The sequence below is a fragment of the Xenopus laevis genome, chromosome 5S (assembly GCF_017654675.1).
Source record: "Xenopus laevis strain J_2021 chromosome 5S, Xenopus_laevis_v10.1, whole genome shotgun sequence".
NCBI classification, from domain to species: domain Eukaryota; kingdom Metazoa; phylum Chordata; class Amphibia; order Anura; family Pipidae; genus Xenopus; species Xenopus laevis.
The window spans coordinates 35,294,037-35,320,283 of NC_054380.1; the positions used below are offsets into that span (position 1 = coordinate 35,294,037).

At 37.1% G+C, this 26,247-nt stretch overlaps 1 protein-coding gene across 1 annotated transcript in view; it reads right to left on the bottom strand.

The window, feature by feature from the left end:
- The window catches only part of vta1.S (vesicle (multivesicular body) trafficking 1 S homeolog), an 88,034-nt gene that overhangs the window by 24,679 nt on the left and 37,108 nt on the right, over positions 1–26,247 (bottom strand). Inside the window, 2 exon segments of the mRNA NM_001091674.1 lie at positions 5,430–5,505; positions 7,319–7,446. Coding sequence (NP_001085143.1) covers positions 5,430–5,505; positions 7,319–7,446 — 204 coding nt within the window.

Consider the following 26,247-nt stretch of genomic DNA (forward strand, 5'->3'; position numbering starts at 1 on the left):
ACTTATTATGCAATTATTATTTATATAATTACTTTTGATTACTTTTCTTTAGCGATGAGCGAAATTTTTAGGCAAGTTTCGAAAATAACGCCCATCGACTCTAATGGGTAAAAAAAAAATTTGTGCATCAAAAAATTTGTCACCCATAATTTTCAAAAATGTTGTCACACTTCGACGCATTTCAGCATATTTTTGCCATTTTGCGAATTTTCGGGGGAAGAGAAACAGGTCAAATTTGCCAATCACTACTGATCTTTCTATTGAGAACCCCTCCTTTACTTATTCCAGTCTCATATTCAAAACGTTGCATTGTTGCTATGGAAAATGAGGTCATAGAAACCAGTTAGCTGCTGAAATAACTAAAAACCTAAGTAACTGAAAAAATTAAAAATGAAGATCAATTGGAAACTGTCTCAGAATAGTGATTTGGAACTGCTTCTAACTGTTAAAAGCACAGTTTTAGGATTAAGTTAAGCAGTGTGGGAGATACTTTGTGAAATAATGTTCTCGGTCTGAACGTGCCAAAGTCTGCTGCAAATGCTTTTTGCAGACACTGCAAGACAATGCTAATCAAGTGAAAAATCTAAGTCCAGCAAAGTTCTTCCAGCAAAATTATTGCCTTCATAAAACTAGATTTTATGGGAAAACATGCTTCTGTAAAAGCTAATAAAAAGACAATTGCCAAACAGTCTATATGTAAGAAGTCTGCTTTAGTACCACGATCCTGTTCAAAATATTTTTTCACCTAATTAAACTGCCACTTTTACAAAAGATAAACCAATTCTGAAAGGGGCTGTTCAGGTTCCAATACTTTTTTTCAATCCTGTTGGTTTCAGATAAATTTACCAGAGATAAAGAATTTTTCAGTTGCTTTCTATCTGTGACTGTTTACCTAATATTGCATTTAAAAGATTCATTTTTCTCATGTCTTTCTAAAGCAGCTCTGGGAGGGGTTCAATGACTCTGTAAACTGTTCTAAAATGATACATTTGTTGATACATTTTTTATCTTTTCCCCTGCTGAGCAGAATCCCTGAGTTTCATTACAGACAGTTGTTAGAATTGACACAATAGTTGCTAATATTCTACAGAGGCTGTTGAGAAATGTATCAACTAAATGTAGCAAATTGTTACAGTTCAGAATCTGCTTGCTGAGTTGCCAGAATTAACATTACACTTTAAAGGAAAACTATACCCCCCAAACAATGTAGGTCTCTATTAAAAGATACTGAGTAAAACAGCTCATGTGTAAAACCCTGCTTCATGTAAATGAACCATTATCATAATAATATACTTTTTTAGTAGTATGTGCCATTGTGTAATCATAAATAGAAAATTGCCATTTTAAAAAATAAGGGCCGCCCCCTGAGATCGTAAGATTCACTGTGCACACATACAAACCACATGTAAGGTCACATGAGCCAATTAACAGACAGTTAGTGTTGTAGTATTTCTGGTCAGGTGATCTCTGAGGCAGCACAGATAGAGTCACGAAATGGTGGTTCAAGGCAAGAGATGTAAAAGGGCAATATTTATGTAAATATATATTCCAGTTTGGTAAGATTCTTTAATATGTCATTCAATTTGATATAAACTATCTGTTGCTTAAGTATTCATTTGGGGGTATAGTTTTCCTTTAAAGGGTGATTCACCTTTAACTTAACTTGGTATGTTGTAGAATGGCCAATTCTAAGCAACTTTTCCATTGGTCTTCATTATTTATTTTTTATAGTTTTTGAATGATTTACCTTCTTCTTCTGACTCTCTACAGCTTTCAAATGGGGGTCACTGTAAGGCAACAGATTTATTGTTACTTTTTATGACTCATCTCTCTATTTACACCCTCTTCTATTCATGCTCTAGTCTCTTTTTCAAATCAATGCATGGTGGCTGGGATAATTTGGAGATCGAACCAGATTCGATATTCGAAGTCGAAGTATTTAACTTCAACAGTCGAATATTGAGGGTTACCCTCGATATTCGACCATAAGTAAATTTGCCCCTTAGACTTGGTTTGGCATTCAGCTCCTTTAAAGAGAATATGGTATTTGTATCAATCTAAATATTTTAAATCCAGTGCATCCATAAGAATAATGTTAGCCATTAATGTAATGTGAAAAAAAATTGCACACTTTTATAATGAATTGCATGGCCGGAACTAGGGGAAGGCAAAAGAGGCATGTGCCTAGGGCACAATAGTGGTGGGACTCTCGGCAAGTACCTCTCGTGTCTGCCAGTCCTTCTGTAAGTACAAAATCCACACATACACTAATGGCCGTGTTCAATGGGAAATCTGGGTTATAAATTCCATGGTAACTCATCTGCACCAAACTAAACCTACATTAAAGTGATAGTGACAGCTCTAGTTTTCTGCTTAGGTCTCTACTTTGATGGCAATAATAACAATTAATCACAAAATTACTTTTAAAATCACAAAATTTTTTTACTTTCTTGGTTTGTGACAAAAAGTCATGCGATTGTATAGTACAATATTGTATAGGATTGTTATTGTATATGGGCAGCACAGAGTGGTGCAGAGGAGAAGTTTTGCAGAACATAAAAAGAAGCAGCAGCACTGTGATAAGGAGGCTGTAAACATAGTATAAGCCGACAACACAATTTAACTGTGCCAGATTCTTCCTGTCAGTCAATCATTTGACTTCCGGCCTTGCAAGCTCTGATTGACAAGCCCCAAGGGACCATAAGAACGTGTTGGAGTCTGGCACTCTCTTAAGGCAGAGACACATGCGGCAATTCGGGGAGATTAGTCGCCCGGCGACAAATCTCATCTTCTTCGGGGCGACTATTTCCCCGATCTGCTTCCCCTGCCTTCCCGTCTGCTTCAATGAAAATCCCCGCCGGGATGGCACTCAGAATGCTTCGTTTTCCGAAATCGCCTGAAGTTTCCTCGTGAGGCAACTTCGGGTGACTTTGAAAAACGATGCGCTCCGAGTGCCATCCCGCAGCCGTATCTCCCCAAATTGCCGCATGTGTTTCTGCCCTTAAAAGAGAAGTGACCTATGCCCAATTTACATAGAAAGAGGTCACATTGAGGAAGATGGTCTAAAGGACATATAGGCATTTTTTGATGAAGAATTCAATTATGCTAAACCCTGAGGTGTCACTATCCCTTTAACAATAAATACAAAGTATTAACACAACAGAAGCCCCTGCAAGAATAACTATAGCTTCCGTGAAAAGTTACCTTTTCCTGCAGAAACTTGTTCCAGAGATTGTAAATAACGGAAGCAGTTATCACAAATGAAATTTAATCAACATAGCCTTGTAAAGGCACATTGTTTTGCCTTGTTTTACAATTTGGAGCACAGCTCTTATAATTAGACTCATATGTAACTCTGCCCATCTAGTCAGTTTGCCATTACCATAAAAGTTCTTCTGGGAATATAGCAAACTCAATGGACCATTGTACCCACATTAATAGTCACTGACAGTTTGAAAGCAGACCAATAATGAAACAAAGTCTCTTCAAAACACACAAAACCACATTAGGGAGCTCTCTCTGTGGCCACAATATAGAGATATTTTTAGTGTTACCATTTTAAACAATATAAAAGCTTATTGAATGTTAATGTTATACAAAGTGCTAAATGAAATGGTAGGAAACAAATCTTCTTATAAAATTATGGTAAGTAAAAACAATTACAAAGGCAGATAGGGTTTATAGACATTTTTATCTTTATACGGCACAACAGGGATACACATTATTAATTGGCAGAGCATAATTATACTGAAGGAGCCTATGGTAAGGCAGTAGTAGAAAGAGGATTTATTCCATTAATTTAGGTTTCAGGATAACAATTTAAGGAATGCAATGGCTTTTTGGAAGTGTTTATGTGCATTCATTTCATTCTGTGAACCAACTTATATCTGCCTAACATTATAAAATGAAAATTTGTGTTGGTTTAGGGCCGACATCCTCGCAAACTCTAGAAAAGTGCAAATGAGCCTTAGCCATACATACTGTATTATCGCATAGCATACAGAGCTCATAGAAAAAGAATTACTGTAGCAAATCTTTAGAGCAGTAGAAATGGCTACCGCCTAACGTGTGTATCAGTGGAGATGCGTAGATAAGTGCTTAATAAACATATATAGTGTCATGTAGAATTATCCATCTCCAGTGCTTTGATAGCAGTCAGTAATGGCAGCTGATGTGGCTGCAATAAATAAGTGAACTGTGATGTAGATGTTTAATGAGGTGCTGTTCTTAAAGAACTGTAACAGCATATACTGTTTACAAATACAATACCATAGGCAGCTACTTTGTCCAAGAACTGTAGGAACAGGGAAGACACTGCTATGATCCCATAAATACATTAAAACTCCTTGGTCATAAGAAATAAACATGATGCATTTAAAAGAAAATAATAATCCAAGATAATGATTTTGAATATAACTTAACTATTTGAAACCAGATCATTTGCATGATCAGGAAAATAAATAAATATTTTTTTTTACTAAAATACACTTCAAGCCTTGAACAATATTCTTCTTAGGGAAGGCTCAAAGCAACATGCTAAGGTAAAGAAAGGGGTACCCACAACACTGCAGATTCATAACCAAAAAGATCTCCCATTTTGAAATAGCCTCAATAAATCAGGGTGACGTGCAAATGCTTTATTTTCACTACCCCTTACAAACATGTAAGGAGTAGAAAATATTATAAATAAAAGCTTAAGTAGAATTATATAGCGGATGCCTGAAATAAGGGTGTCAGAAACCGAAATTGCTAAATTGTTTAATGAATAATTAAAGAGACCCAGTACATAAAATTAGGATAGAAAAGCTGAAAAACGACATTAGGAGAGGATGTGGCTGTTAACCTAGTGACATAATCTAAGACAGGGGTCCCAAAACTTTTTTTTACCTGTGAGCCACATTCAAATGTAAAAAGAGTTGGAGAGCAACACATGCATGAAAAAGTCCCTTGGGGTGCCAAATAAGGGCTGTGATAGGCTATTTTGTAGCCCCCATGTGGACTGGCAGCCTGCAGGAGGCTTTACTTGGCACTATACTTAGTTTTTATGCAACTAAAACTTGCCTGGAATTCAAAAATAAGCACCTGCTTTGAGGACACTGAGAGCAACATCCAAGGGGTTGGAGAGCAAAATGTTGGTGTAGGTGGAAATTCACTAAATAAATGTCATTTTAATCTGGAAAATTAACCCGTAGCCACAATTTAGCAATTGGGCAATTGTCCTAAGATTAAAGGACGCTAAATCCAAAAGATATTTTTGAGTAAAATTACCCCAATTCCTCCAAAAGCTATGCAATAATTATAATATAAAGAAAAAGGTCTACATTCATAACTGTATTTTGTGACAAATTCAGATTGCAATAATTTTCAGAATAACTGAACAGTAACACCAAGCAATACTTTTTGAAAAATTAAAACAGTTTGAAACCTACCTCTTCAGTAAGCTCTCCAAATACTGCAAGTGTGTCAAGAAGAAGACTAGCTGAATAGAAAGATTTCACCATATTTCTGAAAATAAAGATAAAATAGAATTATGTTTTATGTTATCATAACAAAGGCCAGAGCAATGCTGTCCAACTTCTGTGGTACTGAGGGCTGAAATTCTTCTGGGCAACGTGGTGGAGGAATGATAATGGAAGCCAGTGTTGACCACTCACAGTTTTTAAATTATACCCAATTAAACCACACCCATTTTATCACAAGAACTGTTAAGTCCATATCCAGATTAATGGTGGCAGCACCATTAGATAATTGGTATTTACTGCAGAAATATCACCCATCACTTATATGTGAAAAAAGTTTGTCATAAGACATGCATACATACATGCTCTATTTCTTTGTGAACAGCACAGCAACACCCTGCATATAATTAAACAGCTTATGGACACCATAATAACAAACCCCTAGAACAAACCACCACCAGGCTTACTTGCCAAAGGCAGCGTTGGGCAGGCAGTCTATGGCACACACAGGCAGAGTATGGCACGCACAGGGAGCATAAGACAGGCAGAATATGGCACACACCGGGAGCATAGGGCAGACAGAGTATGGCACACACAGGGAGCATAAGACAGGCAGAATATGGCACACACAGGGAGCATAGGGCAGACAGAGTATGGCACACACAGGGAGCATAGGACAGGCAGAGTATGGCACACACCGGGAGGATAAGACAGGCAGAATATGGCACACAAAGGAAGCATAGGACAGGCAGAGTATGGCACACACAAGGAGCATAGGGCAGGCAGAGTATGGCACACACAAGGAGCATAGGGCAGCCAGAGTATGGCAGACACAGGGTGCATAGGTCAAGCAGAGTATGGCAACACACAGGCAGGATAGGGCAAGCAGTGTATGGCATACACACACAGGGGCCAGTTAATGTCTTTACTGATAGATTTTAAATGATTGCACAAGGTAAGCAGCCAGGCTGAGATATGGCAGGTTACACAACAGGGGACCAGTTGGACAGCACTGGCGTAGATCATAACAAGAAGAAATCATAGCTTAAAAAGCAGACACAACCTCTGCATTTATTTCTTGTTCTATCTTCTAATAAACTGTTTCATCTGTCATAAGCATAGTACACCACAGGACTTGAACCATAATAAAATACTTTTGTGTACATTTAATGAGGCTTATGTATTAAGGGGAAGTTCACCTTCATAAAACTCTAAGTACAACACACCAATCTATTTTAATTATTAACAATATTCTAAAACGTATAAGAGGGTAAAATTAAGATTCCTTTTTAAATACTTATTTGTACCAGCTCTGCACAGCTATTTGGTTAAGTCAAATGAAGAACATGGGAAGAAATCAGGGCAAGTGTATTGCATCTATACAGAAACTAGTTAATGTTGCATTAGATTTTTTCAGTATGCTGGCCTTTACACAGGAAGAGATGTAAGAAGTTGCACATAAATCTGTTTACGAAAATACCACTGCGTATTTAATATCTGGAGTATATGGGCTGCTGCTGATGATTCAGGATGAAAATTGGTACAAATTCATACTTGAATACCTTATTCTGGATACTATTGGAACTAACAGAGTGACTGTTCCAAAAAGGTTTTCTGGAGCCATAATCTAAGTTGTATAGAGTTCTTGTTGAACAAAAAATAATAATGCACTCATATATATATATATATATATATATCTTAACACTAAATCCCTGAACACAACATGTTACGCCTCAGTGTAAATGTAACTCATAGTGGGATTTTCAGCTCTAAAATTTTTCAGCTCTAAAATTCTGGTCATACAGAAACTGAGTCATTTTCAAGATGCATTAAAATAAACATCTGTATTTAAAACTTACTTATGAAACCTCCCTGCTCTGTCCTCATTATCTGCATACAGGAACATTTTCAGCGCATAGTTCTCCACATGAGCACTGCCAACAATTTCCTGAGTTATAGACTCACAATCTCCCAGCTGCTTCTTCAACTGCAAAAAAAAAAGTTGCACAATGAATTAAACAGGAAATATAATATACTGTAAAGGTATTCTTTATATTCTACATTAAAATGTAACCAGCTATCTTTTTCTCAGAGTGCAATTTGAAGCTTTCCTAAACATGGAAAGTCATTAACGAAAAGGCATTAATGTAATCTGCCATCACATCATCACCCTGCTGGGTATTCCACAAACTTGCTGGCCTCACCATAACGTTTCACTGATTCAAATGAAAGTTTAGTCCCTAAAGTTTAATTACCAGATCAAAACAAACATCTTTCCTAGAGGGTTCCTGAACGACTTGAAAGAAAAAGGTGCCATATAGCATATTAATAAAACCAGTTAGCTTTTTCCGACTTGGCAATCCTATTACTTTCAATTAATGTCTGCATAATTGCAGTCACCCATAATAAAACAGTGACCTAGTTGTGAAGCCTCTTCCATTTGTAAAAGAAACTGAGTTCCATTTGTGAATACACTAATGATCATTTTCTAAGTAACCTTAATTGCAGCTAAAATCTCTACCCTACCCAGTGCTATCACTGGTAACTTTATTAGTGCACAGCATTAATTCTGGCTTTACATAAAGACAAACGCCTTTTTAATTCCTTTATTCTCCTAAATGACTCCTTTTACTCCTAAATTCACAATTTAAGTCACATGTTCCATCCCACCAGGTCTCAGCAATCCAATTATATAATAATTTTCTGCACATACTAATAACTCCAGTACAAAAAGTGTAGAGTTAGATCTAGAAAGTCTTATGTTAGGCGGCGTTCTTTGTAATACTGGAGCTCATTTAGCATCACTGGGCAAATTTGCCCATGGGCAGTTACCTATAGCAACCAATCAATGATTATATTGTTAAAGCCAGATGCAAGAAGAACATTTAATTGGTTGCCATGGGTTACTGTTCATGGGCAAATGTGCCCAGTGTTGATAAATGCCCCTCACATGATCTCCTTAATAGATATACGATGTAACCCCAACTAACCCCTTTTAGCAGATTGTATCCAAAGAAAAAATTAGACAAGTACTCTAGGAACCCAAACCCTTCTTTCTTACACCAAGATTTTAGCCACACATTTGGAAAATTAAAACTTTTTGGAAATGCATAATATGCAAATTACAGTTTGGGGCCATCCAAATCTTTTGTGGGGATTTGGTATCCCGCTTAATCCAAAATGATGGATTTGGTGCCACTTCTACTTATCATATTGCAATATATGTACGTATTCATTTAGCTTTTGTTAATTGTGTCACTGTAGGTTCAATTATGTATTGAAACTATTTTCAACATTATATTTTTTGTTTAGTTGTTACACCTCATCAGCAGCTTGAGTGCAATGTCACAAGCAGCAACCTTTATTATTCTAAGAAGTATGACAACATGTAAATTCTAAGAAACCAGTGACTCACTAAAAGCAGCAGTTCTATACGTAAATGACGGAGGTGATAGGTTCTGTTTTAGTTTAAAGAATTTCCTTTCTTTTTTGTCAGCTCTCCTGATGTTAATAGGCAATGCTATAACTACCAAAGCCGAAAAGAATTCAGCAATGGGGGGAGTATGAATTTCAAATGGCATGTCCACTTATAGAAATCCTCAATGCTGGGCTATGAAGTGAAGGATTTCCTGTTGGATTTATGAGTTTAATCGGCTCAATGAAGTGGCCCGTGTCTGCTGTGCTTCCCTCACACTTCTGCACAATCTCTAACTGAAACAAATGTTTTATAAAGACAACTTTATATTCCCTCTCAAGGACCTGGAATTTAATGATTAATAGACTTGGTGATCAGAAAAGAAAACGTAGCTACTTTCAATAACCAGCTACAGCTGTAAATACATGACAGGACTACATGTGCTTAAGGCAACAATGAAGATCTTTCAACTTCTTACATGTTCTAGGTCTTCACATTTGAGAATTCCCACATGAATGTACCGGACTGCTCAATCATAACGACACATTTACACACACAAAAAAACAAAAAGATATTCTTATGACTAGACACATGTGTGCATGCGTGGAGAGGGGAGAATACATTTGTGCCTATATTAGTAAAGAGCATGATGCATATAAGGTGCAAGCTTGAAGGAAATGTAAAAAACCAAGCCCATATTCTATCTGTCAAAGTTCACAAAATGAATGAAAATCAGCTACTCGGATCTGGCAAATCTGATACAGTACAAAGCCAAAATATTAAAGTTTGATAGCTAAACCATTTGAATAGGATTGGCAAGCCACCTTTCAAGCCCAGAGTGTTTATTGTAACTGTCAAACTGCCAATTTTACACTTTTACAGCAGGAAGAACCTCCCTCCCCAAGGGGACTTGACTGGCAGTGGGCCTGCTGGAGCAAAAGGTATTATTCACAAGTTTGCACTTCTCAAATTTTTTTTTTTTTTTTGAAGGCCTCACGTACCTATCATAGACACACCCAGAACTTACTCATTTGAAAGATCACAACCCATATGACAATTTCAGATCTACTGCATAGACATATTAACACTAAATTTGAAGAAAAACTATAAGAATTGTTTAGTCAATTCCAGAACAAACAGCAATGTTTTACATTTACTGTAAGGATCATTATGGGAAGCAAGGGACAGATAGGAGCCCCATATTGAATCCAACCACACCAAATATGATGCCAAGCACTACAGTGTTCATAAGTACTGTACTCATTTTACCCCAGGAAAAACCTTGATTTTTTCACTTTACTTGGAAACAGCCCATAGCCTTTGAACAGTGATCATCCAATATGATTTAAGCTACAAGTCAATGATACCTGTTATTCAGTGATGAAACCCTAAATCATTTTAAGTTTCTACAATACAGGTAAAAAGATGACCATGTTTATTTCTGTGGTATGGTCTTAGTATGACACACTAATATGCACAGGATTAGTTCTTTTTTCAAGACACCATATATTGTATATGCCAGTAGCTCCTGCTGCTACTTTACAGTCTATCTTACATTACAGCCTAGAATGTTCTATGGCTTGGAATGGGTAGGGTGAGTTGAAAGCTCGAAATAACTTTAAAGAATGTTATATCTTAAACTGTATTAGCAACAGATTCTTTTTTCTCTGTAATAATAAAAAAAGAAGCTTGTGCTTGATCCCAACTAAGATATAATTAATCCTTATTGAAAGCCTATTGGGTTTATTTAATGTTTAAATGAATTTCTAGTAGACTTAAGGCACAAAGACCCAAATTACGGAAAGATCAGTTATCCAGAAAACCCCAGGTCCCGAGCATTCTGGATAACAGGTCCCATACCTGTAGTTTCTATGACGATTTTCTATTATTGCATCTTAAAGATAAATTTTCCACATTCTTAAGTGTTTCTGAAGCAGAGACTGAATGAGTCTTTAAACTATTCTAAACTGATACATTTAGATGATATATTTTTTTGACCCTGCAACTTTTTTGAATGGTCGAGCGACAAACTTGAATTTGTTGAGTTTCCGAGTGAATTCCACCATCAAACACCCAAAAAAACGTCAAGGCAAAAAACATTTTCAAATGGGTAAAACGACCTCTGCCATTGACATTTACATGAATTTGACAGGATTTTGGATGAAGTATTTTCAGATTTGGATTTTTTGCTGCTTTGGGACAGAATAAATTTTACTTTTTTTCACAAGAAAAAACTCACCCAGAGAAACTTGATCTTTAAGGAAGTTGAACTTGCTTTTTATAAAAAAAAAGTAATTTTTCACCTTTGAGTTAACTTTTAGTATGATGTAGAGAGTGATGTTCAAAGACAATTTGCAATAGGTTTTCATTTTTTATTATTTTACGGTTTTTGAGTTATTTAGCTTTTTATTCAGTAGCTCTCCAATTTGCATTATAAAAAATCTGTTAGCTAGGGTCAAAATTACCCTAGCAACAATGCATTGACTTGAATAAGAGACTGGAATATGAATAGGAGAGGATCTTACTAGAAAGATGAGCAATAAAAAATAGCAATAATAATAATAATAAGGGGCAAATTTACTTATGGTCGAATATCGAGGGTTAATTAACCCTTGATATTCGACTGTCGAAGTTAAATCCTTCGACTTCGAATATAAAGGTCGAAGGATTTACTGCAATTCGTTCGACAGAACGAAAAATCGCTCTATCGAACGATTAAATCCTTCTAATCGCTCGATTTGAAGGATTTTAATCCATCGATCAAACGATATTTTTTCGACCCAAAAAAGATAGCAAAGCCTATGGGGACCTTCCCCATAGGCTAACATTGACTTCGGTAGGTTTTAGGTGGCGAACTAGGGGGTCGAAGTTTTTTTTTTTTTTAAAGAGACAGAACTTCAACTATAGAATGGTCGAATAGTCGAACGATTTTTAGTTTAGCTTCGAAGGTCAAAGTAGTCAAAAAAAACATTCGAAATTTTTTTTATTCTATTCACTCAAACTAAGTAAATGGGCCCCTAAGTGTGTAGCCTTACAGAGCATTTGCTTTTAAATGGGGTCAGCGACCCATCTGAAAGCTGGAAAGAGTCAGAAAAAAAATGCAAATAATTATAAAACTATCAAAAATAAATAATGAAAACCAATGGAAAAGTTGCTTAGTATTGGCCATTCTATTACATACTAAAAATGTACTTAAAGGTGAACCACCCTTTAATTTCGAATGCAAACAGCATATTTTAAAATCTACCTTTAAGTCAACACTCCAGCAAGTATTACTACGGATTATGTCTGTACACATGTGACCTTTGCTTTGGTTCAGTACCAAAGAATGTAATGTTTATTTATACCTGCTAGTACAATTTTATATTCTTTGTGACCTCATAAACATATATCAGTCAGCCATGTCTTCCTATTTTTTTTCAGCTATACCAACCAGCCAGTCAGGCTACAATGGACCAAAAATAGCAGAATGTTGGGGTTCATAGAAAACCGCCAGCAATTGCTCATAGACAAATAATTTAAAAATGGTCTGGTGGAAAAAAAAGTCAATTGAAAAAAAATAAAATGCATCAGTTGCTCTTCTATGCTGGCTCTTACAAAAAAACTAATTCTAAAAAATTCTAGTTTGTGAAAGTACCACTCTCTTTCACAAACTACATACAAACAATGCTGTGGGAACAGTTCTCCAACCTTCAACTATCCAATAACTCAAAAGCATGTAGAGCCCTTAAACAGTCACTGGGGCCATCAAATCTTAGACAAATTAGATCTGATGAATGAAGTTCCATCCTACAGCACTGAAAGCATCACAATAATGAAATAGTAGCTACATGAGATCTATAGTTGTGATTAAAGTAGTAGTTATTTCCAACAGTGAAAAGGGGAATCCTACAGTGAAACAAGACTATTTCATCATTTGTTTTAATAAACGGAAATGTATTTTTACAATGACTTTGCATTACTCTTTACGAATAAAACTGAAGGATTTACAGCTGTTCAATATTTTTTCAATTTCACAAATATTTCTTTCAGAAACATTTCCTTCGCAGTGTGGAAACTTTCAATAAATTGATGCATTTATCAGATTGGATATCTGTGTAATTATGTCAGAATACGTTCGTTTGATTTCAGCAAACAATATATTCGGTTCTGTGGATATCGCTGGTCTGGATCCTGACTCTCCAATGCACAACGCGAGTTGAAAGAATTAGATTATTATTTTCAAAACTAAAAAAAAGAAATGCTACAGTAAATTCTAAAGGCTCTAAAGTTTTTCTAAGCAGTACCAGTCTTTATCATTCCATAACAGTTTCATAAACCACCCCAAAGCATTCAATTCAGGAGATGCATATTTAATAAAGTAAAAAGGTGTGCACATGCCCAAAATGAGTTTACCTGGAAAATAAAAAAATCACACTATCACACAAATAAATAACAAAAAGCTCAAAGAGTTGGACAGGGCTGAATCAACTAGTGTAGGCTAACCACCCCTTAAAGGAGAATTTAACCCTAAAGTAAAAACAAACCCTACCCTACATAGACCCACCCTCCCTCCTCCCCCCCAGCCTAGCTGCTACTCCGGGCAAATGCCCCAATCTCTACTTACCCCACGGTGCAGATTCTGTTCAGCGGAGTTCAAGGCAGCCATCTTCCGGCTCTTCGGTAGTCTTCGGAATGAGAGCAGTGCTTCGGCAATTTCCGTGACTTTCGGCACATGCGTATTTGCCTGCGAAGCAGAAAATTGCTCCAAATAAGCATGCGCCGATACGGCACTTATTACCCGAAGATTACAGAAGAGAAGATGGCTGCCGTGAACTGCGCTGGACAGAATCTGCACCGACGGGTAAGTAAAGAGTTAGCGGCATTTGCCCGGGGTAGCAGGTAGGGGGGAGGAGGGTAGGGGGGCAGGGATTTTTTTTACTTTACGGTTGAATTCTCCTTTAAGCTGATAATAGATGCAAAGATGTAGTCGCAGGAAACGGTTTGTACTATTTTCGTGTGTGGATTGCCCTGACATTTTTTGTACCATGGTGACCGGCCGTTTAGTCAATCAGACAGGTTACAAGATTAATGTCGGCTAACGATAAAATCTCTGCATGTATTGCTTAAATGATGATATCAGTAGGTGACTGTCACGAATACTTGGACATAACTTTTGTACGATTGCGGTCTGTCAAAGACCATAACATCGTCTGATTTGTTGTTTTTCTTATATTATTTAATTGGAATGGTTAGTAGTGGATCAGCAGACTGAAATGGCTGATCGTTCGTTGTGTAAAGTTTAAAATCTGCACATTTATGGCCAGCTTTACTGAGCTGCATCTGAAAATCATTAGAGGGTTACAAATGAAAATTTAAACCATACATCCCAACATTTTGGAAATAGAAAGAGGGACAAAAAGATTTGCCACGCGGATCGTGGCGAACATTTTTGACCATGCCCATTTTTGTGGCCACAGCCCCTAATTACCATGACCCTTTTACTAAATTTGGCAGTTTATGAAAGTTTGAACACATTTCTGTGGTTTCATGTGTTATTAAAGTTTTGCTAATGACGGTGAATTGCCCTGTAAGCTGCAAGTCACAGTTTCTCCAAGAGACCTGCTTATCTTAAATAGTTTCTGTGCTTATCTTAAACAAAAGTATCTAAGTGCACCTGTCACATATTCTGGGCTCTCTGCCAAAAGCCAGTTAAAGGGATTCTGTCATGATTTTTACGGTGTCCTTTTTATTTCTAAATTATACTGTTTACACAAATAATTCACTCTACAATATAACATTTCAACCCTGAAGCAGAAAGTGTATTTTTTTTAGTTGTAATATTGGTGTATAGGCAGCCATCAGGTCACTTTGCCTGGTCATGTGCTTTCAGAAAGAGCCAGCACTTTAGGATGGAACTGCTTTCTGGCAGGCTGTTGTTTCTCCTACTCAATGTAACTGAATGTATTGCAATGGGACCTGTATTTTACTACTGAGTGCTGCTCTTTGATCTACCAGGGAGCTGTTATCTTGTGTTAGGGAGCTGCTATGTGATTACCTTCCCATTGTTCTGTTGTTAGGCTGTGGGGGGGGGTTTGATATAAATCCAACTTGCAGTGCAGCAGTAAAGAGTGACTGAAGTTTATCAGAGCAAAAGTCATATGACTGGGGGCAGCTGGGAAACTGACAATATGTCTAGCCCCATGTCAGATGTCAAAATTAAATATGAAAAAAATCTTTTTGTTCTTTTGAGAAATTGATTTCTATGCAGAATTCTGATGGAGCAGCACTATTAACTGATGCATTTTGAAAAAAAAAAAAAATTCCCATGACAGCATCCCTTTAAGTTTTAGAAACTGTTCATTGCAGGAGATCAAGGAGAAAGTTGAGAGTTGAGCTGTCAAACAAATCTTAGAAAACAGTAAAAAATAAAAAAATAGCAATCAGATTAAAATCAGAATTTCAGCTGTGCGATTTGACAATAACTTAACTGAAAAATAGTTTGATATAGTTAAATAAACTAACCCTTTAGTTCAAGGGCTGCTAACAGCAATTCAAAGACCATTTTAAATGTTGTTACAGAACATAAGAGGTCTCAGGTTCCCAAATGAAAAAAAGGAAAATAACACGAATACTTTGACAACAGGTGGACTGAGATTTTCTAAAGGGACCTTCTGTTCATGACTCAGGAACTCTCCAGTTATTTTTAGAAAACAAATAAACAGTATTATCACACAGCAAACTAAACTCTGGTTCTTGAGCTGCTAAATGGCTTGAAAAGAAGGCTTTCAGCTTTGGATTGGATCTGTTTTTCTAGGAAGCGTAAAATGTAATGATGAAGGCTAGACGATTAGTATATTGGCATTTCTTGCAGTTCCCTTTTATAAACCACACAGAGTGGTGGCCAAACTGGCTTGCTGAAGGTGTCTCATACTAAAAGTCAAACACTTGATGTTCAGCCAGCACAGTTAATAATCTTAGTCTTCTTTGTGAGCTTTTAATTTGCTATTTTTCCGTACACTTCATTTTGTCTGCACAATAGGAACAGTTTACACCTGACAGTGTCTTAAATTGATGAGACTTTTTTTTTTTACAAGCAGTCCAAAACAGTATGAAAGAAAAATGGAAATATTCTCTTTGCGCGAGAACTCAATCTCCACACCACCTTTGTACACGGTTTATGAATGAATTTGGCAAATTTTTACAGGTGGATTTGCTTTCGGTTTTGGATGATTCTTCCAGGCAGATAAACTGCATACTTTTCAAAACAAAGTCACTGATTCTCAAATTAATTAGGATCAAAGATTTGACTTTGGTCACATTGGAGATTCATATTTTTAATTTTTGATTCTCTATTTGGTCTTGTGCCTGGTTTCTTGGTCTCATAGAATAAACATGAAACTTGGGAAAAGTTCATCTAACAGGCTCTCTAATAGTGTTTACAGGTATGTTACACATCCTTTCTTTCTTTAGTTGATGACAAGTACCTGTTCATGGAAAGCATTCCCACATCCTAATTCTGCCACAACCATACTTCACATTAGTTATAGGCTAACCACATCAATGAAGGAAATAAATAAAAGAACAAGAACACTGCATAACATTGTGCTGTAAGGAAGGGTGCCACAAAAACCTTCTACTAAACAGAACCATGTGAATGCATGTCTGGAGTTTGCCAAAAAAATATGTGGATGACCCGGCTGAAATGTGGGAAATGGTTTTGTGGTCAGATGAGACCAGAACTATGTTGCCAAGTTCAAAGCAATAGGTGCAGTTAATCTAACACTTCCCAAACCTCAAAGCCCACCAAGCAATTGCAGTACAATACTCTGCTTAAAAATGAACTGCAAAGCAACTTGCTGCTTGCGGGTCAGTCCACACAAGCAGATTCAGGGAGATTAGTCGCTCCAGCAACAAATCGCCTCTTCTTCGAGGCGACAATCTCCCCGAACTTACTTTCCCCTGCCCTCCGCCGGCTAAAATGAAAATCACCTGCGGCAATGCAAATGCGGCGCTTCATTTTCCAAAGTCACCCTAAGTGGCGGAAAACGAAGCGCCACGTGTGCATTGCCACAGGCGATTTTCAGGGGGAAGGCAGTTCGGGGAAACTGTCGCCCGAAGAAGAGGCTATTTGTCGCTGGGGTGACTTATCTCCCCAAATCTGCTGGTGTGGACTGACCCTTAGTAGTATGTTCAATTTGTATGAGGTTGGGGGACAGATAGCAAATGCACAAAACAATGTTAAAAGACTGCATTCTTTCAATTTTTATTTTAATGAAAATGTCTCTTAATTTGCTTTAATTTGAAAATCTTTTTTTTATTTAATGTACAGGTCCATAACTGGCCATCTCCCATAGACTCAATTTTATCCAAATAATCCATATTTTTAGAAATGATTTAAATTTTCTCTGTAATAATAAAACAGTACCTTGTTCCAAACCAATATATAATTAAAAGGATACTGTCATGGAAAAAAAACATTACCGTATATACTCGCGTATAAGCCGAGTTTTTCAGCACCCAAAATGTGCTGAAAAACTCAAACTCGGCTTATACGCGGGTCATACCTCCTTCCGCGGCCCCAGCAGGACTGTCTGTGACTGACTGTGTCGCCGCCCGGAGCAGGTCCAGGAGCTCCGGGCGGCGCGTCCTTCCCTGCCGGCGTTCGCTCCCAAAATGGCGGCGCCCATGGCCGCCACGTGGGTAGCGGCCGGCGCCGCTACCCACGTGGCGGCCATGGGCGCCGCCATTTTGGGAGCGAACGCCGGCAGGGAAGGACGCGCCGCCCGGAGCTCCTGGACCTGCTCCGGGCGGCGACACAGTCAGTCACAGACAGGCAGGGAAGGACGCGCCCATCACTAATAGCAAACTGTGTGAGACTTTCCAGTGACAGAGGGATCATTAATTACGGTAATTAGTGAAAAGTAGATGCCCACAGTTTTGAAATTGCATCAGTTGTCGCTGTTTTGCTAATCATGACATTTTTGCCAATTTTGTGTCACTCAAGCTAGATCTGCTTTTAGCATGATTTGCTGGCAAACTGGCCTGATTTGCACATCCGAAATCAATATAATCACAGGCTATTCACACATTCCTAGCAATACCCAAAAGTGATTTCCAGTTTCATTATTTCATTTAATTGCTGATCATCATTATAGCTAAGTAAGTGGCTGTAAGATATAAAGCACCCACTTTGCAGTTTAATGACAAAGTCATTGATAATGATATTTGAACTGAAATTAATAATGGTTTAGTTCTAATAGCTTTTCCATTATTACTATTTGAAAGAGCAAACAAAAAAGTAATAACAATGACAATCTCACCAGGCTTAAATGACCTAGGCTTATACACGAGTCAATACATTTTTCCAGTTTTCTTAGGTAAATTAGGTACCTCGGCTTATACACGGGTCGGCTTATACACGAGTATATACGGTATTTCAAAATGAATCAGTTAATAGTGCTGCTCCAGCAGAATTCTGCACTGAAATCCATTTCTCAAAAGAGCAAACAGATTTTTTTATATTCAATTTTGAAATCTGCCATGGGGCTAGACATATTGTCAATTTCCCAGCTGCCCCTGGTCATGTGACTTGTGCCTGCACTTTAGGAGAAAAATGCTTTCTGGCAGGCTGCTGTTTTTCCTTCTCAATGTAACTGAATGTGTCTCAGTGGGACATGGGTTTTTACTATTGAGTGTTGTTCTTAGATCTACCAGGCAGCTGTTATCTTGTGTTAGGGAGCTGTTATCTGGTTACCTTCCCATTGTTCTTTTGTTTGGCTGCTGGGGGGAAAAGGGAGGGGGTGATATCACTCCAACTTGCAGTATTATTTATTTATTACTTATTGGAAGCATAATGAGCCTATTGGGTTTATTTAATGTTCACATGATTTTCTAGACTTACGGTATGAAGATCCAAATTGTAGAAAGATCCATTATCCAAGGCCTGAGCATACTGGATAACAGATCCCATACCTGTACTTGTATCATAACTACATTTATTTTACATATTTATAATCAGCAAGTTGAAGCATTATTTCTGATACACATTATTTCTAAACACTTGCATCCAGGTTAATGGCTGGGCTCTGCAACTTCAGCCGGATTAAAACCGAGCACAAGGTGCAAAGTGCAGCACAGTTTGCTACAAGGGAGCCATGTAGTTAAAGAAGAAATAACTAAAGAAGTAGGGAAGAAATGTGATACATTATGTTTTGGGTTTCTATACCAGCCCAAGGCAACCACAGCCCTTTAGCAGTAAAGATCTGTGTTTCCAAAGATGCCCCAGTAGCTCCTCTTCTTTTCTACCGATTCACTGCACATACTCTGTGCTGCTGTCACTTACTGAGTTTAGGGACCCACTCACAATATACTGTATATATATAATATACAGGTATGGGACCTGTTATCCAGAATGCTCGGGACCTGGGGTTTTCTGGATAACGGATCTTTCCGTAATTTGGGTCTTTATGCCTTAAGTCTACTAGAAATTCATTTAAACATTAAATAAACCAAATAGGCTGGGTTTACTTCCAATAAGGATTAATTATATCTAAGTTGAGATCAAGTACAAGCTACTGTTTTATTATTACAGAGAAAAATTAAATTTTTAAAAATTTGGATTATTTGGATAAAATGGAGTCTATAGGAGACAGCCAATCCGTAATTCGGAGCTTTCTGGATATCGGGTTTGCGGATAAGGGATCCTTTACCTGTATAGGTATGGGCCATGTTATCCACAATGCTTGGGATCTGGATCTGATCTGGCATTTTTTCAGATAAAGGATCTTGGTTCATAAAGAAAAGAGCAGACACTCAAATAACCAGCAAATGCATAGAAGATACAGTATGGAAAATGATCATTTCTGTCACTCTGTGTATTTTTCCCGGAGCAAGAACCTCTGGCAACCAGTGAATACTTTGCTTACATTGTTTTACTTGCAGCTTAAAGGGGTGGTTGTTCACCTTTAAATTAACTTTTAGTATGATGAGACAATTTGCAGTTGGTTTTCATTTTTTATTATTTGTGGTTTTCGACTTATTTAGCTTCTTATTCAGCAGCACTCCAGTCTGCAGTTTCCGCAGTCTGGTTGCTAGGGTCCACATTACCCTAGCAACCATGCATTGATTTGAATAAGAGACTGGAATATGAATAGGAGAGCCCTGAATAGAAAGATGAATAATAAAAAGTAGCAATAACAACACATTTGTAGCCTTACAGGGCATTTGCTTAGAAGGGGTCAGCGACGCCCATTTGAAAGCTGCAAAGAGTCAGAAGAAAAAGGCAAATGACTATAAAAAATAAACAATTAAAACCAATTGAAAAGTTGCTTAAAATTGGCCATTCGATAATACACTAAAAGTTACCTTAAAGGTGAAACACCCCTTTAACAAAGCTAATCACTAAGTGGTTGCCATGGAACATTGCGGAGGTAGAAATTTGCCCAGTATGACTGAATATTTTTCTAAATATTGATTTCAGTAGTATTTTTAATTTAGTTGTCCACTAATAAGTGCTTAATACTTTGTATGTGAGCGAGATTGTGGGCCTGCAATCCCACACTGAACGGTGCATCTTAAGTGCCAGTGCAATGGATTCTATATCTTTAGCATATAATGGGTTAATTGCCATCTAACTCCAGCAAATAAGACCATTGTACATTGTATGTTATGTTTACATGTTCAATAAATGCAGCCTGTTTCTAATCCCGATGGCATTAGGCATATGCGGATTGCGGGTTTTACAAGTTATTCTATCAGATCATCTATCAAATATCTTGAGTTTCAGTGACCATCTGGACCCAATAAACCTGCACAAACAGCCATATGTTATACTGATCAGAGGGATGCTTGTGGTTAGGTGAATTAAATGATGCCATTTATAATGATGTGTTAAGAATTAAAAACATAATTCATTAAACTTACTTGTACAGAAGAGAGAAAATCACAGGACTTCCAATTTTCAGAGGAGAAAAGCCCAGTCTGAATAAACACACTAGGGTGCACATTTACTAAGCTCGAGTGAAGGATTAGAATAAAAAATACTTTGAATTTCGACATATTTTTTTAGCTACTTCGACCATCGAATTGGGTACTTCGACCACGACTTTGAATCGAACGATTCGAACTAAAAATCTTCGCCACCTAAAACCTACCGAGCACCAATGTTAGCCTATGGGGAAGGTCCCCATAGGCTTTCCTAGCAATTTCTGATTGAAGGAAAATCGTTCGATCGATGGATTAAAATCCTTCGAATCATTCGATAGGAAGGATTTAATCGTTCGAACGAACGAATTGCGGTAAATCCTTTGACTTCGATATTCGAAATCGAAGGATTTAACTTCAATGGTCGAATATCGAGGGTTAATTAACCCTCAATATTCGACCCATAGTAAATGTGCCCCTAGATGTGGCGTAACTAGATGTTGCTGGGCTCCACAGCTAATTCAATTTAGGGCCCTAAAACATTGGCAAACTGACCTTTCTACCAAGAAATATTGCATTTGCTTATTAATTAGGACCTTACTGGGTCCTCTACATTCCTGCCCCCCTGTAACCACAGGAAGCCCTTATTTTGTAGTTAGGACCTGCACACTACATTTAAAAAAAAAAAAAAACATTCTACACACCTAAAAAATTGAAAGTAGAGAACAACTCTTGGTAAAAAGGACAATTGTGATTCCTGTTCTAAAACATACCTTTCAGAGGGGAAAAAAATGGACACCAACACTTAAAGGAGAACTAAAGACTAACTAAAGAAGTGGGGCAGAAATGTTGTGCATTATGTTTTGGGCTTCTGTACCAGTCCAAGGCAACCGCAACCTTTAGCAGCGAAGATCTGCATCTCTAAAGATGCCCCAGTAGCTCCCCATCTTGTTTATGCTGATTCAATGCAAATGCTGCTTTCACTTACTGAGCTTAGGACCCGACGCACAATATACTGAATATATGTTAAATAAATGTCACAATATAAGGCTGATTAGTAAATAATTCAGATTATTAGTATACAGCAGCTCAGAAACCAGCACAATTTGCATCAGAATTTAATAACCAGCCTTGTAACATCAACCTATTTGACAGGCAAACCTCATTTTCTGCTTGATGATTTGCGACAACCCCTAAGCTTAGCTTCTCAACAGCTGCTCAGAGCCCACTGACCATGTGCATAACCCAGAATCCAAGATGAGAAACTCCTGGATCATTAGTTACAGAGATCAACCTTTAGGCCATACCTCCCAACTGTCCCGATTTTGACAGCTCAACCTGCAGTCCTGGATTGTTACTGAAATGTCCTGCACTGAACAGCCAGAAAAAGATACAAAGTTTCTAACTTAGTTGGCTTTTGGCAGAGAGCCCAGAATACGTGGCAGCTGCACTTGGATACTTTTGTAACAATTTAAGATAAGCAAAGAAGCAATTGTAACTATTTAAGATAAGCAGGTCTCTTGGGGAAACTGTGACTTGCAGCTTAAAGTGCAATTCACCTTCATTAAGCAAAACTGTAATAACACATAAAACCCACAGAAATGTTTTCAAACGTTCATTACCTGCAAGTTTTGTAAAATGAACATGGTAAATAGGGGGTGTGGCCACAAAACAGGCGTGGTCAAACAATTTCCCCTCGATACTCGAGGCAAACCTTTTTGCTCCTCTTTCTATTTCCAAAATGTGGGGAAGGATGCTGGCATTTCTAGCTATATTCATTTTTAGGGTTTAGTAGAGCCATTGACTGACCCCCATAGAGAGTAAATTATACACCATGCATGCTTGTACTTGATCCCAACTAAGATATAATTAATCCTTATTGGAAGCAAAACCAGCCTATTGGGTTTATTTAATGTTTAAATGAATTTCTAGTCGACTTAAGGCATGAAGACCCAAATTACGGAAAGTTCCGTTATCCGGAAAACCCCAGGTCCCGAGCATTGTGGATAACAGGTCCCATTCCTGTATATTTCTTTGAAGGTCTCTTTGATTCAGCTCATTAAATCTTACTTTTAGATAAAAATTAACATATTGTGGTTTTGTCCATGTAACACATTTGTAGCAAAAAGTCACTGTAATACCTAAAAAGTGATTTCAACAGTACTGGTAATTTTACTTACAGACACTAGAAATATATTCAAAGTTTGGAATGTTAATAAATAAAATTTTAAATTGTCTGATATAGTATTAATATTATTTATAGAAAGAAGAACTCTCAGCTGGTACAACTGCTTGAACTCTTGGGGAAATGTAGTGTGTGTGGGGGGGTGCATTTGGAGAACAACTTAAAGGGGACCCGTCACCCCAAAAAAATTATTCAAAATCCTATTTTATCACAGTAGTCAAGCAAAAGGAATATTAATTACACTATATAAATAATTTGAGTCTTGTTTCCTTTGGTCTGGGAACTCATAATTATATCAAGCAGGCAGGAGCCATTTTGTGGTTACTGTTATTAAGGCAAGCCTTGCATTATCTCAGAATCTTGTTTGTGCACCAGAATGGGGGACCCGATATCCATCCCCATGCCCTAGTTACACAATTAAATGGTTTAAAGAACTGGGGGAATGTGGGGAGAGCAGTAACATCTAGGAAGTGCTGAATGGAAAGTGAAGTAATTACTTGCCCCGCCTCTATTATTTGATTGACAGCTAAGCTTTTAAATGAGCTATGAATGCTTTAATAAAAAATAGAAATTGGATTTCATGTTTAATTTGAAAAGGACTTTTATTATACAGCTTTTGGGTCCACTTTAAGAAATTACTGATTAGCATTGTGCATAGGGAAAGGATGATTTATGATATCAATTAAACAGTTTGTTTGCAGATACTATTCCTCTCTCAGGGAAACATTTGCATACGGTCATTAGCAGTGTGGGTTATGACAAGGTGTCCAGACCAAAACATACTTTGTCTGCAGTTTGTCTGGCAAGATGCCAATTATGGTATTTGAATGTAACACCTTCCTTGTGTATATTTTGCCAGCGGCACACAAGGCAAGGTCTATCTTCCTTGGGGAAAATGGCCATGCAGCACCATGAAAACAGGGGAAGTCAAAACTAAAAGAAAGAAAACACATGTCCATAATAACTTCGGTATGGAAGGATTCCAAGCACTGTTTATTAAAGGGGAACTATAAATTTGAACATTGCATGTCTTTCAAAAAATATTACATAAAAACAGTCCACATTTAAATCCGTTTCATAGAAAGAAAGTCTTTTTCTGCCTTTCATATTTTTCTAACAGCATGTGCCATTGGTTAATCCTCTAACAATTCCATTTTAAATATTAGTCCATCCTTCCAGCTCAAATGAAATAATGTGCTCACAAACTACTACAGTCAAACATACATATGTCAGTCCATGACTGGACAGACCTGGACAGAATCTGGGCAGATTTTTTTCATAATACAGTTGATCTAGACCACTGACCAACCAAAGAAAGACTGACAAAGGGTTATCCTCATGATATATTACAACCATCCTCTGCAAATAATTAATGGGATCCAGGTCCTGTTTCCACCTATTCATTTAATCTTGTCTACAAATCCACAATTAAACACACAAAAAAGACAGTTTGCTCCTTTGAAAAACTGATTTCAATGCAGGATTCTGCCGGAGGAGCACTACTAATGTATTTTCCACAAAAAAAGTTTCCCTTGTTACAATATCTAAACTATTCCATGGCTCAGGGACTCCCTTAGTTAAGAAACAGTTCTAGTAAAACTATTTATTATCCATATCAAGTGAATTAGACGAAGGGAAACATTTTTACTACATTTTGATAACAAATACACTATAATTTAGAATCTGTACAATCATGGGTAAACATACTTATGCATATATTCTGCCAATATATAATACAGCTATGGAACCTGGTATCCAGAATGCTTGAGACCTGGCACTTCCCAGATAACAGATCTTTCCATAATTTGGAAGACTACTAGAAAATCATGTAATAACATTAAATAAACCCAATAGGCTGGTTTTGCTTTCAATAATAATTAATTATATCTTAGTTTGGATCAAGTAAAAGGTACTGTATTATTATAACAGAGAAAAAAGGAGCTAATTTAAAAAAATGTGGTTTATTAGGATAAAATTGAGTCTATGGGAAACGGCTTTTCTGTAATTCTGAGCTTTCTGCATAGTGGATTTCCAAATAAAAGATCCCATACCTGTGCCTTTTTATTTAATATACTCATTCAATGACAACAGACCTAGACAAAGCAGGGATCCCCACATAGGAATAATTAAAAATGTATTGAAAGAGCAGCAAAGCAGTTTTATTAGTTATGCTGTTTATTTTCTGCATTGGGTTTTTGCCCAATGCATTAAAGTGTAAACTTTTGGCATAAAATCCATTATCACTCAGCCGTTAATAAATAGTGCAACCAAAACCTTTAAACGACATTATGCCAAGGCAAAATTCTTCTATAAAAACATGACTGTTTAAAAAGTTATTCAATTTTATGCAAAATGTTATACTTTTGTGGCATAAAAATAAATGCCCACTTTTATAAATATACCCCCTGGTCATACTAAATGTAAATGGCTCTTTGTGCAAACAGCCAATCACGTCTCTGACCATGTTTATTGATCAAATACACAAAAGCACAAGCTCATGTGCAAAACCATGACTTTTTAAGAACCAAAGACACAGTTATATCATATATGGGGTAACATACACGGAGACTTAAGTAAGCACAGTGTATATGGTGCCAGGAACTGACTCTCCAAGAAGTGGGATTTGTTGCTACAGCAAACTCATTTCATCATTCATTTTTCAACGGGATGTTATTTTTCTCTCAAAAATATGCATGGAAACACAAGAATAACAAAAAGTATAAGCCTTCCCTGAATAGCCACAGGCTTAATGAATAAAATGTTACCTATGCACCAAAACATATACTAGAACGGACTTTCACACCTACCAAAACTTTTTCCTACAAAGACATAACATGAAATTTGGAACCAATGATGTTGTCAAATTATCTGTCTAAAAGTATATGTGTGTGGTTTCAAAATGGTTAATAAACGTACACACAAACCAATAGTTTTGTGCAAGATAGAGACCACACGTGTTTGAGACCCAAGATACAGGAAAACCCAAGAGTAACTTGAAACAGGTTTTCATCTGTGTTTTATCCACAGCAGGGTTCTTCACAAAACTTCCAGTTGTAAATAGTGAAAGGGGTGGTTAAAATTCAAAATAAATTTTTAGTATGTTATAGAATGCCCAATTATAAGCAACTTTTTCATTTTTTTTTTTATAGTTTTTGAATTATTTGCCTTCTTCTCCTGACTCTTTCCAGCTTTCAAATGTGGGTCACTGACCCCATCTAAAAAACAAATGCTCTATAAGGCTACAAATATATTATTATTGTTACTTATTATTACTTTTCTTTCTA